At 43.4% G+C, this 14,182-nt stretch overlaps 1 protein-coding gene across 1 annotated transcript in view; it reads right to left on the bottom strand.

Moving 5' to 3' along the window:
- Window positions 1–4,186: 4,186 nt before the first annotated feature.
- The window catches only part of dnah10 (dynein axonemal heavy chain 10), a gene marked incomplete at both ends in the record, with an annotated part of 79,265 nt that continues 69,269 nt past the window's right edge, over window positions 4,187–14,182 (bottom strand). The window contains 5 exons of the mRNA XM_080731189.1: window positions 4,187–4,333; window positions 4,798–4,943; window positions 10,642–10,822; window positions 11,765–11,932; window positions 13,049–13,260. Coding sequence (XP_080587315.1) covers window positions 4,187–4,333; window positions 4,798–4,943; window positions 10,642–10,822; window positions 11,765–11,932; window positions 13,049–13,260 — 854 coding nt within the window. The remainder of the gene's footprint in view (window positions 4,334–4,797; window positions 4,944–10,641; window positions 10,823–11,764; window positions 11,933–13,048; window positions 13,261–14,182) is intronic.

Below are 14,182 nucleotides of genomic sequence, written 5' to 3'. Positions count from 1 at the left end.
TCCAAACTGGCTTGGGAACGCCTCGGTATACTCCCTGAGGGAGTGGAGGAAGTTGCTCGGGATAAGGAAATCTGGAGGTCTCAGTTGGAACTGTTACCCCCGCGACCCGATTCCGGATAAGCGGGTGAAGATGGATGGATGGATGGATGGATGGAAAATGCCTGCTTCACAGCAAGGAAGGCATTGTGGGGAGTAAGAGGAATAAAGAAGAGTAATACTGGTGGCTCCCTGTGGATGTTGTCAGTTATCTATGACAGTGGTTCTCAACCTGTGGGTCGGGACCCCCAGAGAGGGGTCCCCAAATTATTTTGAGGGGTCCCCAGATGATTTTAACTTAATGTACAACATTGTTTTCTCCCTCAAAAGTAAACAAACCAACATAAAATGTAAGTGTATAGAGGAGGGTATCTGCACATTTCTAAAGTGACAATTTAATGACAGTTAATATATGATTATTTTGGGGGGTCACTGCCTGAAAAGGTTGAGAACCATTTATCTATGACATGTATGGTGTATTACCCCATATGCGGGAAAGATTTAAGACTGATTGGACCATCATTCAGTATCATCATTATTATAAATTACATTTCAAATATTTCAAAACAAAACTGGGTCCAATAATGGCATGGCTTCATGTGGATCTCAGACATGTGTCCAGTTTCTGAAAGAGTCAAACATCGTTTGTGCCCAAATTTGGACAATCCAAGAACCAAGTCTCATTATGAAAAGTGATTTAACAAAAACCTGAAGTTAAATATTTCAAAAATGAGAACAAAAACGATGTTAGCCTAGTGACAGACACGTTGTGCACAAGAAACTGCACCCTGACCAGCTAGGCATCCTCCGTCATAGCACTTTCATTCTAAACAGAAGGGGGCAAACTGCAGACTCCTCTCCTGGGAAAGGCGTCGTTTCTACCCAGTTCTACCCCAGTCGCTAGCTGACCCTTCAAGTCACCAATAGATGTGTCTTTAATCAAGGTCATCAGGCTTCTTAGTGACATGAGTTCTTCTTGTTTCATTTGTTCCCACGTTTTCCACTTTTGTTCACTTTCCTCTTTCCAGGCTTTCTCTTTCTCAGTCAGACTCTTGTGGCACTCGTCCGCTTGCATACGGAGTAGCTTTTGAAGATGGGTGATCTCTTCTTGCTTCTTCTCCAACGTCTTCCGGAGTTGTAGGATGATGTCATCCCTCTCCCGCAACTGGTCTGCTACAGTTTGCAGCTCTTCTTCTGTGGCTCTAAGCTTATGCTCTGCAGAGAGTTCCATAGAGCTTATTTCCTTCCATTGTTGCACCATGGTGTCCTCATCCTCCAGAAATACCAGAATGTCCTCTTTAACAGAACTCATGGTTGTTTTGGGGGCTGACTGATATTCCTTTAGCGCTGTGATGGAGGCTGACTGATGTCCCTGAAGCTTGGTGATGGAAGCTGCTGTGGTCTCCTGGTGTGGAAGACATAGGCCTTCACAGGGATAGTCCTTCAGGTCAACAGCAGCGCTATCACTGGGGATCAGTTTTCTTAGAGACATGTGTTCTTTGTGCCTCATCTGTTCCCATGTTTTCCACAGGTCTTCCATGTGTTCACATTGCTCTCTCCAGGCCTTCTCTTTCTCATTCAGACCCCTGTTGTACTCCTCCGTCTGAATGCAGAGTCTCTGTCGAAGGCCGGCGATCTCTTCCTCTTTCCTCTCCACCGCCTTTCTGAGTTGTAGGATGGTCTCGTCCCTCGCCTGCAACTGGTTTCTTGCCGTTTGCAGCTCTTCATCTGAGGCTTTAAGCTTCAGTTCCTCAAATAGGATCTTTTCCACAGCCTCCAGATCCACCAGAAGGCCCTGTGTAAGTTCATGCATGGTCGATCTGAGCGTCGACTGATGACTTCCTTGAAGGCTGGCTATCTCTTCTTCCCTCCCCATCTTCGGTTGGAGTTCTATGGTCTCGCTCCTCATCAGCAACTGGTCTGTTGCGGTTATCCACTCTTCTTCGGTGACAGTAAGTTTCTGTTCTTCAAAGAGGATCTTTTCTACAGCCAACAGATGCACCAAAAGGCCCTGTGAAAGAGCATGCATGGTCGCTTTGGGGGTTGACGGATGCATCTCTTGAAGGCTGGCGATCTGTGCCTCATTCCCCATCATCTGTTGAAGTTGTACGATGGTTTCATCCATCACCTGCAACTGGTTTGTTGCCGTTTTCATCTCTTCCTCACACTCCTTGGCAGCCATGTCATTCCTAAAGGGGAATTGATCGTGTTCCATAAAGCATGTTTCGTTCCTTCTTCCTTCTTCTTTCTTCTGTTCCTCCTCCATGGGATTAATGTTGTACTCTACAGAGATTACCTTTTCATCAGCCTCCAGATACACCAGGTCCTCTGTGATGGTTGCTTTAGGGGCTGATTGATGTTTACCTTGAAGTCCAATGATAGCTTCCTCCCTCTCCAATGTCTTCTGGAGTGCTAGGATTGTCTCATCCCTTTCCTGCAAACAAGCTTTCACATCTTCTGGGGCTTTATGCTTCTGCTCTGCAAAGTCGAACCTCTCAGCCAAAGCCTCCTTTTCTCCAAGCAGTGTATATATGTCCTTATGCCAGCTGTTCTCGTTGGCAGCCATGGCATTCCTGGAGTGTGACCGATCGCGTTCCATTAAGATGATGCACGTTTCCTTCCATTCATTAAGTTGATCAGTCAAAGCCTCCTTTTCTCTAAGCAGTTCCGCTCTCTCCTCATGCCAGCTGTGCTCCTTGGCAACTTTAAGATGCTGCTCTGCAGAGAGGATCTTTTCCAGAGCCTCTAGATCCACCAGAAGATCCTCAAAGGTTCTCTCCTGAGGGCCGTTAATCTGTCCATTCATCTCCCACATCCTTTGTAGTTGTAGGATGGGGTCATCCCTCGCTGGCAACTGGTTTGCTACAGTTCTCAGCTCTTCTGCTGTGACTTTATGAATTTCAGTTAAAGTCCTTTTTCCAAGCAGTTCCTTTCTTTCCTCGTTCCAGCTGTGCTGCACCCTGGCATCTGCGTAATTTCTGAATTGCAATCTATCATCATTTTCCTTAAAAAAGCATGTTTTGTCCCATTCATTCTTCTGTTCCTCCTCCATGGTATTAAGCTTCTGCTGCTCTATAGAGAGGCCCTTTTCATCATCCTCCAAATCTACCAGGTCCTCCGTTAAATAATCTATGCTTGCTTTTGGGGTTGCTTGATGTTCCTGAATCTTCTTGGTGAGGGCGGCTACTGTGGTGTACCGATGTAGAACTGCTTGCAGCATATCCATCTCCTTACCCGTTGAGGCTGTGACCTCTGAATACTGTCTGTCAGGTTGTAGCATAATGTGTAAATATAGTCTCGTAGTAAAAGCGTGAGAATAAGTCCGGCCGCTGCCAAGTCGACTTCTGATGTCACTTTCACTCTACACAACTTATAGTCATGAGTTCTGGTCTGACGTCAACACAAGGCATTGCATAAGAATGCCGATTTGCGCGGGTAAATTTGGAATTGTCTGAGAAGACTCCATTGGAAGAGGATTTCTCCTCTCCCCTGGCAAAACCTCCTAACTCCACTTGAGCTGGACTTATACATACACACGTTAAGGGAGGGGCCCTGTTGTTCAGGTCAGGCACTCGCACGCACGTGCGCACACACACACACACACACACACACACACACACACACACACACACACACACACACACACACACACACACACACACACACACACACACATGTGCAGCCTCCACTGCTCAGTTCACACGGGTGTGATTTCTTTTTTTTAAGTGGAACATAACATGAATACATTTTTGAAGTGGAACCTAACAGTTTTGATGTGGAACACTGACCAGGATACAGACATGATATGAGAGACAGAGAAATGGTACTGAGTACCTTTTTCTTTCACTGTGACCACTCTTTTCTAGCCCTGTTAAACACACTCTAAAACAGATCCAGATCTGAAACAAATATCACTTTTTCTTTCATAACATGACGTAAAAGCTGGAACACCATCAGGATTTTAACACTTTTATTTGTAAATTGCAGCCTTTGGGTACATATATACTAAATAATTATTGTATTCATTACAGTTATTGCATCCATGCAGACGTCTATGTCAACAACATACTCACAAACAGGACAGAGTTTGTTTAGTCAGAGTTGAGGCACAGACAGACGCCTTCGAGCACCCAGTGGGAGATGTGCTTGTTTAGTCAGAGTTGAGGCACAGACAGACACCTTCGAGCACCCAGTGGGAGATGTGCTTGGTGGTAAACAAGTCGGCCTCAAACACCAGCCCCACGCCCATGGCATTCCGCCGCATGGACGTGGTGTACACTGGCGTCCGCAACGTGTTCTGTGGAACAAAACGTCAACATATTGCAAACCATTCTGAATGTCTTTCAAGGAGAGGAAATCACCAACAAACAAAATATATAAATATAAATAAATCTGTTACATATATAGTAGCCTGGGACTTCCAATTTCGGGCTTTTGATCCGGTCGGGAGCGGATGGTATCCTACGTCATTTTGTATTCAAAACGGACTACAGTTTGGCAGGAAACACCAAACCGGAAACAGTTTTAACCCCTACTTGCGCATGCGCTAACTACTTGCGCATGCGCTAACTGGGTTGAAACTGTTTCCGGTTTGGTGTTTCCTGCCAAAGTGTAGTCCGTTTTGAATACAAAATGACGTAGGATACCATCCGGTCTAGACCGGATTAAACAACCCGTTTAGTAAACGAAGACCAGGCTTTCCCCCAGCGGAAAGCCTGGTGATGCGAGGTTACATATATAGTGAGTGCCTGTGGTGTGCACCTGTAATTTGAGCCGGTGAGCCTCTATGGGGATGACCTTGAGGATGGGCAGCTGGACTACCAGAGCTTTGGGCTTACTCCTTACCAGACAGCCTTTCTCTACATCCCAGTCTGCTCCCTCCAGATACAAACCAGATACAAAGCAACCTAGAAACAAAGCCAAACCAAACAAAGAAAGAGTTAGGCTTAATTACGTTCAGTGATGTTTTTTTTTTCTTCCTTTCTCTACCCAATTTAGTCGTTATGCCAATTGATTCCTCCCCACACTCATTTCTGTGTTGTCACTGCTGTTGTATTCTACTGACTCACCTGCCAGTGAGGAGCCCCCACCAGGAGGACGTACTGTTATATTCTACTGACTCACCTGCCAGTGAGGAGCCCCCACCAGGAGGACGTACTGTTGTATTCTACTGACTCACCTGCCAGTGAGGAGCCCCCACCAGGAGGACGTACTGTTGTATTCTACTGACTCACGTGCCAGTGAGGAGCCCCCACCAACCAGGAGGACGTAATCGTAGAGCTTTCGTCGTACACCTCCCACCAAACCCTCCCTGCTGACAGGTACCGCCCCATTCCACAGGAATGCGTACAGTGACAGTTATCACTAGTGTTTAAGATTTTCCGGGAAATATCAAATTTTAATTCCCGGGAATTTTCTGGCCTTTTCCCGGGCTTCCCGGGAATTCCCGTTAAAATAATAATAATAATAATTTATTAAAATCATGGAATGTGCCTTTAACCAAGCTGAAATTCATTATAGATCCTATTGGGGCGACATTGCGTAGCCCATCGTCTGAATTTCCATGTGTCTTTGAAAACAGTTGATCTGTAAGCTCACAACGCCTCGTAGATTAGACGCTATGTGAGCTTGTAGATCGGCTATTTTCAGCATGACACAACACTCGCACGACAAACTATAGCCTAATCAAGCTTAATGGGAGATGGACGAGGCTACGCACAACTCTTCCCAATGAAAAACAATGTTCCTCAATGGCTTGTTATAAAGCATTGCATAGGCCTTCCTACAGTTACATGGATATTTATTTTGGGGGATATAATGTTTGCAAGATCATTCTTCATAGTTCACCCCAAAGAAAGCAAGGTATAGAACACAAAACTTGGCTATTTACAGAATATTATGCTGTGTCTCTGTAGTGGTAAAGGGACTGTCGGAACACAGTATTAATGAGCTTTTAATGAGCCACCACATTATATTTACCGGTAATCAAACAAGTTTATCTAGTAGGCTATATGGGACATGTAGAATTCCACAGCACTCTCCGCCCACCGCTTCCCACAATAATAGCCAAACCAAACTTCCATTCTCATGCTGAGAATCGGCCAGAAGAGAGAGTCAGAGAGAGATTCATTTGGTATTGGAATTGGCAGGATTATTGTAGCCCTGAAACATGACGGTCGTATGATACGACCAGCATGTTTCAGGGCTAGGATTGTTGTATTGCAGTGCCTTGTTGGGCTTTAGCAGGACAGGACTGGGCATTCTGATATATTTTCCTGTTAAAAAAGGAGGCAAGGATAATGTGACATGCAGCCAAATTGCCTCTGCTCTGTAGTAGGCCTTTCTAGTAATTAGTAGCAATTTCTAGCAAGAAAAAAACAACCTCCGGGATTCCCGGGTAACAAAGCCTTTTCCCGGGAGGCCAAATATGTTCGTTTTTCCCGGGAATCCCGCTTCCCGGGAATCCCGGTATTAAACACTATAGTTATCACCCTCCCTGCTCGGCTTCACTCCCTCAAACACGTACCAATTGTGTTTGTGTAGAGGCTTGAAAAAGCCGAATGTACGAGGTGGATTTAGAGCAGGGGTGTCGAACTCATTTTGGGGTGAGGGCCGCATTGGATGAAAGGCGACTTGATGAGGGCCGCAACCAGTTGCGGATTGGATGGCATGCACACTCGCGCACATGTTCGCTCTGTTTTTCTTCCTGTCGTCTCAGCCACTGCTATAGCTAGCAGTATAGCAGTATATCATTTTACAAATTGTGTTCATTATTAAGTAAAATAGCTACTTTCATTATTGGTATTACAGTTGCAGTTAAGTACGAGAGATGCTATTTGTTTAAAGGAGTAGTTCATCCACAAAATGACTTTTTTTCCCTTTGATTACTCACGCCATGGAGACTTGAGTTCAATAATATATTTTTGAGCGGTGCAAACCGCTCCTATAGACCGCTTTTTTACCAAAATTATGATGTCACTAATGATGATGACATGAGTTAGCTAGACCAATGAAACACTTCGATTCTGTTGATTTGTCCATGATGTCATAGGCACAGAGGCACCCGATTGGTTCACCCTGATTTAGAACGCGTTTAGGCCGCAGAAAATACGTCATAAAAAATGATGTCATAGGCACAGAGGTACCTGATTGGTTCACCCTTTAGGCCGGAGAAAATAAACATGGTGTCCAATCAAATGCTTACTTGTGATTATGAGTGGACCAAACTGAATAGACCAATGAATTTGAATTTCAAAATTGTATTAAATGAATATCACCCATAAGCAGAGAAAACAACCACACTTTTAGACAGACTGTGGATAATTTCACAGGTTATGAATGATAGGCAACTAATACAAGTTTAAAATACAAATAAAGAGCTTTTGAAAAAAAAAAAAAATGATGTCACTAATGATGATGACATGAGTTAGCTAGACCAATGAAACACTTCGATTCTGTTGCTTTGTCCATGATGTCATAGTCACAGAGGTACCCGATTGGTTCACCCTGATTTAGAACGCGTTTAGGCCGGAGAAAATACGTCATAAAAAACAATGTCATAGACACGGAGGCACCCGATTGGTTCACCCTTTAGGCCATTGAATTTGAATTTCAAAATTGTATTAGATGAATATCACTGATAAGCGATAAAATAACCACACTTTTAGACAGACTGTGGATAATTTCACAGGTTATAAATGACAGGCAGCTAATACAAGTTTAAAATACAAATGAAGAGACTTTGAAAAACTAAAATATTCATCTTCTGGCCTCTTCTGGCCTCTCTGGAGATCGACTCTCTGTAGCTCTACTTATTTTGGAAAAGATAAGTATCCACACGCTTCCCCTCTGCTCCAAGACACACACACACACACACACACACACACACACACACACACACACACACACACACACACACACACACACACACACACACACACACACACACACACACACATATATTAACCATATTTATAACTATTATTCTGGCTTTGAAAAAAAAAAAAAAAAAAAGTTAGTCTTAAATAAGAAACATGTACCAAGAGTGGAATTTTCTATGCAAACTTATACATGGGCGACTCAAAATGTCTTTATGAATGCATTGGGCAGAATGGGCACTCACATATTCTGAGTTATGGTAGCTCTGTTGGAAAAGCTCTTGATTCATCAACAGAAGGTCGTGGTATCAATTTCCGGCATCAGCACCCCTGAATCTGAGCAATGGACACTGACGGCTTGATTTATCTCTCCTTTAAAAGGCCATTGTCATTGACAATGCATTGGGCACTTAAAGTTAAATATTTCAAAAATTACAAATTATTTCAAGGTCAAAATCTTAAAAATATATGTCCACGAAGATTTCAGATTTAAGTTTTAAAAGTTAAATATCTCCCAAACTACAAAACATTTCTAAGTAAAATCACACGTTAAAATTGAACCTTACTGTGTACTTGCATGCCTTGAGACTTTTACTTTGAAATAATTTGTAGTTTTTGAAATATTTAACTTTAAGCACCCAATGCATTGTCAATGGAAAATTACAAACTTTGGCAAGCTACTAGAGCTACAAACGTACACCTAGAAACACCGTTCACACTTTATCGTGTTGAGCTTACTGTGGAAATGTTTGCCTGAAAATGAATATTTGAAATGTTTTATGGTTTTAGAGATATAAGCTTTACAAAATTCGGAAAATTAACATGGGGCTCAATGGCAGATTTGCGCGCCTAAAAAAAACACGTTCGCCTAGGAACTCCATTCATACTTTTTATAATTCTCCTAACAGTGGACACACATACTTGAACGTTTTACTTTGAAATGTTTTGTACTTTTGGAGATATTTAATTTTAAAATCTTAAATCTGAAAACTCTGGCACCTCGCTGTTCCTACATACTTTAACCGAGCAACTTGATTCACAATTAAAAAATTCCACCTTACTGTGGACATGCATGCTTGAGATTTTTACTTTGAAATAATGTGTAGTTTTTGAAATATTTAACTTTAAGCGCCCAATGCATTGTCAATGACGATGGAGATTTAAAGGAGGGAAAACGCAAACCATCAGTGTTAAATGCTCTGATACAGTATTGCCAGCATTGGGATTTGATCCCACAACCTTTTGGTGATGAGTCAAGAGTTCTTCCAACTAAGCCACCTAATCACACATGCTTTAGGTGCCCAGTTCATTTTCAAAGACATTTTGAGTCACCCATGCATATCTTTACAAAGAACATTCCAAAGTGCTCCATCATCAAACTACAGGTAGACTGGGGTTTGAATATGGAACCTCTCTGCTGAAAGTCAGATCATTAGACCACTTTACTACCTGTCAGACACTCAGGGTACAGCTCCCTCTGTGTTTTAAAGTGTTTTTTTCTCCTTTTCTATTATTCTAGCCTTGAAAAGAAGAAGAAGAGAAAAAAGTAAATGTTGATTAAGAGACATGTGCCAAGAGAGCCTGAGAGGTGGTATAGTGGTCTAATGATTGGTTCTTTGCCTCAGAGGTGCCATGTTCAAATCCCAGTCTTCCCATAGTTCAACGATGCACTACATTAGAATTTTCTAACATATACAGACCCATGAAATGGGTAGGCCTACATAAGCAAATGTCTGTCGGTCCGGGTTTTCTATATAAAGGGTATATATGATGATGACATGATGATGACATGCCTACAAAAGGCATGATGTCATAAATGATGATGACAGACAGGGGGTCTGGCACAACCAGGTTGACCTGGTCTAGTTATTTAAAGAAAAGGATTGAAAATCGAAGTCCACAATATATCATACTCCCTAAATATTTTTGCACCGCTCACTTCTCACGGGTGCGATTTTCTATTTTATTTGTCGCATTACTAAGACAAAAATGTGATAATAGTACACTTCCCCCCATTGATTCCAGATGGGGATCAATAGACATGCATTTATTGTAATCAAATTTCTGTTTTAGGAATGAGTCTCCATTGGCTCCATGGCATTTTGGGGGTGAACTACTCCTTTAAGAAGTGCCAATAATAAACCATTTGATGATAGAATAATTCAATTCCTGATAGTCTCTGCTATAATGTGTAAATGGCTAAAAATATATTATTGATGCAGGACAATAATTATTTTATTGTATTTTATAATAAAAAGAATAAAAGTAATGAACAATAATGGCATATTCAGAAAATATCTGAATAATAAAACTTTTACATTTTATTATTATTATATTTTTTAAATAAGTTATTTTCTTAACAACATTAATTTCCATGTCTAATATGTGTAATCTTTGAGTACAGTTCGAATATTGTAGGTATGTTCAGGTATTATTCATAGCCAGACCCCCCACCCCATTCCTAGCAGTGCTGTCATCTTCAGAGAGAGATAGAGCTGGTCACTTAACATTCCAATCAATCAACTCAATCACTGCCAGCTGGTGGGAGAAACCTAGCCTGCAGTGAGCAGGCATTAGTTAGGTTAATTCTTAAAACAATCATAACTCTTGACAGGAATGGGCTAGAGACTTACTAAATGCTCAGAAATGTATGCTCTACAAGCCTGGGGCCGGGGCCGTATGTTTGACATCCCTGATTTAGAGGGATAAATTATACATATCTTCTTACCCTGTCCGGGTTTCTCGTTGACCTGCTCCTCACTACGGTACTGGGTGACCTGTGTGTAGAGCGTGGAGTGGTCCAGGGGCCAGCTGTTCTTCCGGCATGTGGCTTGGACCAGAGCGGTCAGGTAGGACTCTGGGATTTGGAGCCCTGACAGCCACATCACATGTGGCTCTCCCTCATCCACCTCACGGATGAAAACAGAACATACACCATTACACACGAACATACCCTTCAAACACATTTCACCAGGGTTTAGAGCGGATCCTGCCTTAAGGCTCGAACACACTGCCCGACTTTTTGAGCCGATTATGCTGTCGCCGACCAATTTTGGTGCTCGCCGACAAAAATGGCGATCTGCCACAAGATCGGGCTTTGCTCGCCGGGGTTTTACTCGCTGTGTGTGAAAAGCACTGCGAGAAGATCTGTGCGCGATTCCAGCGTTCGCCGACAGCTTCCCGAGCGTTTCTAGATAGGCCTATTATACAGCTTTGATATTTGGTTTTATGACTGTCACAGCGCACCACTCTCTCTCTCTCTCTCTCTCTCTCTCTGTGTCAAATGGAGACGCACGGCAAGAGAGAGAAAGAAAGGGAGAGAGAATTTAACATGAGGAGACCTGGAGAGCCTGGAGTGGAGATGGCATTATAACGCAGCGGACCGTCCAGCGTATAGATCACTAGTAATTTGCTGCTGTTTCATGACTTTCATCATAATTATATAGATGCTGTTTCATAGCAATATAAAACCAACGCATCTCACAATATGTTGATAAAACCATGCAGCAGCATTGCTGGTGTTATTATGAAAACATTGAACAGGTGCGGAGTGCGCTGTGTGTGTGTGTGTGTGAGTGTGTGTGTGCGTGCGAGAGAGGAAAATCATTAGCGCCACTCTCGTGCACAATTAGAATAAAAACAAATGTAATATTGGCTATGTATCGGGGATGCATCCGGGTGAAATATCTGGCAGTGTGTGACCCCTTGTCGGTGATCTGTCGGTGATCAATCTTGTTGGCGAAAACCACAACGAGACGATTTCAAGAAAGTCACTCGTGCAGTGTGAAATACTCTAATGATCTGATGACTCGCCGACCACGCAAAATCGTACAGTGTGTTCGAGCCCTTACCCAGGAGCTGTACTGCTTGTGGCGCCTGTCAAAATGGACCATCCAGTTGCCCAGGGACATGAGAGTGTCAGGTGCCAACCTCCTCCAGATGGCAGGGATCTGCCCATTGAAGAGGGCTCGCGCCACCTCATCCAGCTCACTGCTCATCCCCACCTCACCAGCCAGGGCCTGTGAGAAGTAATACGTTAAGACAGGGGTCTTTGACAGGGGGTCCGGGACCCCTAGGGGGTCCTCAGAGTTACTACAGGGGGTCCTCCAAATCTTTGTGTGATAGAAGTTTTTTTTCTCCTTTTCTATATTAACCACTTCAACCTTAGCGTCCATATTCTGAGAAATGTAGCCAATAATAGCAGATCTACAAGCTCACAACGCGTCGTTGTAGATCTGCTATTTTCTGAAAAGATGTTTGGTGTAGAGAGGAAAAAGAGCAGACAAAGTACAGAGTGATTGATGGGTCAAGTTTATTAAGTATTGACGGTTCAAGTGGTTAAATATCTGAACATGAATCCAAAATACACTGATGATTGTGCTGTCAAACAACAAAACTATAATGAAAATCTATGAAAAGTTTGTGGGGGTCCCTGCTTCATCTCTCTCTCTACTAAGGGGCCCTTGGCCTGAAAACTTTGAAGACCCTGTGGTGTTGAACACAGAAGTAAAGCTCTAGAATTTGTGTTCCCCAGCATCCTTTGTTCAGGGTTCCCACACATCTTTACCAATTAATTTCCAAAACTTTTCCAAAACCTTTCCAGAATATTTAACCCGATTTTCCAGGACTATATAACAATAATTCAGGTCAATAACGAGTCGCTTACTCCTATGCACAATGCCCAAAAACAGGTAGTGTATGCCAGTGGTTCTCAACCTTTTCAGGCCGTGACCCCCGAAATAATCATATTTTAACTGGGGACCCGGCACCCTGACGAGCACTAAGAGTTGAGGAATTTTGTATAACACAGTTTTATTGTGAAAATAGCCGATCTACATGCTCACAACGCCTCGCAACGTGAGGCGTTGTGAGCATGTAGATCGGCTATTTTCACAATTTCTGCCTTTAATATTTGACAATTTGGCCAATGTTTAATTTGTCATTTCAGAGGTATTAACAAAATCAATAACCAAAGACAATGCATAGCTATTTTTTCCAGGACCTTCCAGGACCCTTGATCAATTCCAAAACTTTTCAAGTACTGGAAAAATATTTCAAAATATTTCCAGGAATTTCATGACCATGGGAACCCTGTTTGTTATCTCTTTCTTCGCCCCACTGTCTGTTCTCCTCACCCTCTGCAGCTCCGCCAGAGAGCTCCTCATGCGGACCACCAGCTTGTTGAAGCGCTCCAGCTCCTGCAGAAGGACCACCGAGGTGGGTGAGATGTCCTGGCCCAACTTCTTGCGAATCATGTCCAGGTCAAACACCTTGGGCATCTTGTTCTGGATGTCCATGGCCACCTGGCTTATGTACTCCTCCCTGCTAACGCCTCCGCCAGACTCACCTGAAGGGATGAAGGATGGATGGAGAGGAAAGGAATTTAGAGAGTATGGAGTTAATGAAGAAGCAAAGACAGGGAAGGGTGTCACATGTGCCCTGTGCCCAGGGGCGTTAACAAGGGGGGGAAAAGTGGGACTGAGTTACTAGGGCCCAAGGTGGAGGGAGGGGCCTTAATTATTTTATACTTTAGCTATTGAAAAATAGCAGATATACAAGCTCACACGCTGCAAGCTTGTAGATCTTCTATTTTTGAAAAGTCGTGAAAATGTGTGCAAATCTTTGAATATAGGCCTATCACAGATCGCGTTAGACCGGTAATTGCCGGTTTTGACCGTTTTTTTATGGCCAAGACCGGAAAACCAGTAAGACTCCCTAATCGGGAGATAAGCGACCGTAGGTCACTTATCTCCACAAATAGGGCAAAAATGTGTTTTGCCAAAATCTTCCTGATCCATGTTGATGACATGAGTGTAGACATACTGTGTAGTGATTTTCGTGATTTTAGGGCAAAATCTGTAGGAGCAGTGTCCAAAAATGTGTTTTTAAAAATCGGCCTGGAGGTGGCGCTATATGGGAGAGATTCATGTTGATGGGATGAGTGTAGACATACTGTGTACCGATTTGCGTGATTTTAGGGCAAAAATTGTAGGAGCAGTGTCCAAAAATGTGTTTTGCAAGAATCGGCCTCATGGTGGCGCTAGAAGAGGGCCATGTGAGAAATGAGGGGTGGGGTCTCCGCGCCGGCAAGGCGGACGAATAGGTACCGGCCCCGGCTGTCCCGGTCGCTCCTAGCCGGAGTTACGGCATTTTATGTGAGCTGCAGTGTAGGGGGTCCTCCACTGGGGGCGCCACCACTTTTGCATCCGTTCTGGAGCACCAGGAGTCGGTGGTCCCCGGGAATTCCCCGTGAGCAGCCCCGTTGGGGT

Source organism: Nannobrachium achirus (genome assembly GCF_963921795.1).
Source record: "Nannobrachium achirus genome assembly, chromosome: 8".
Lineage (NCBI taxonomy): Eukaryota > Metazoa > Chordata > Actinopteri > Myctophiformes > Myctophidae > Nannobrachium > Nannobrachium achirus.
This window is presented reverse-complemented; position numbering and strand designations above follow the sequence as displayed.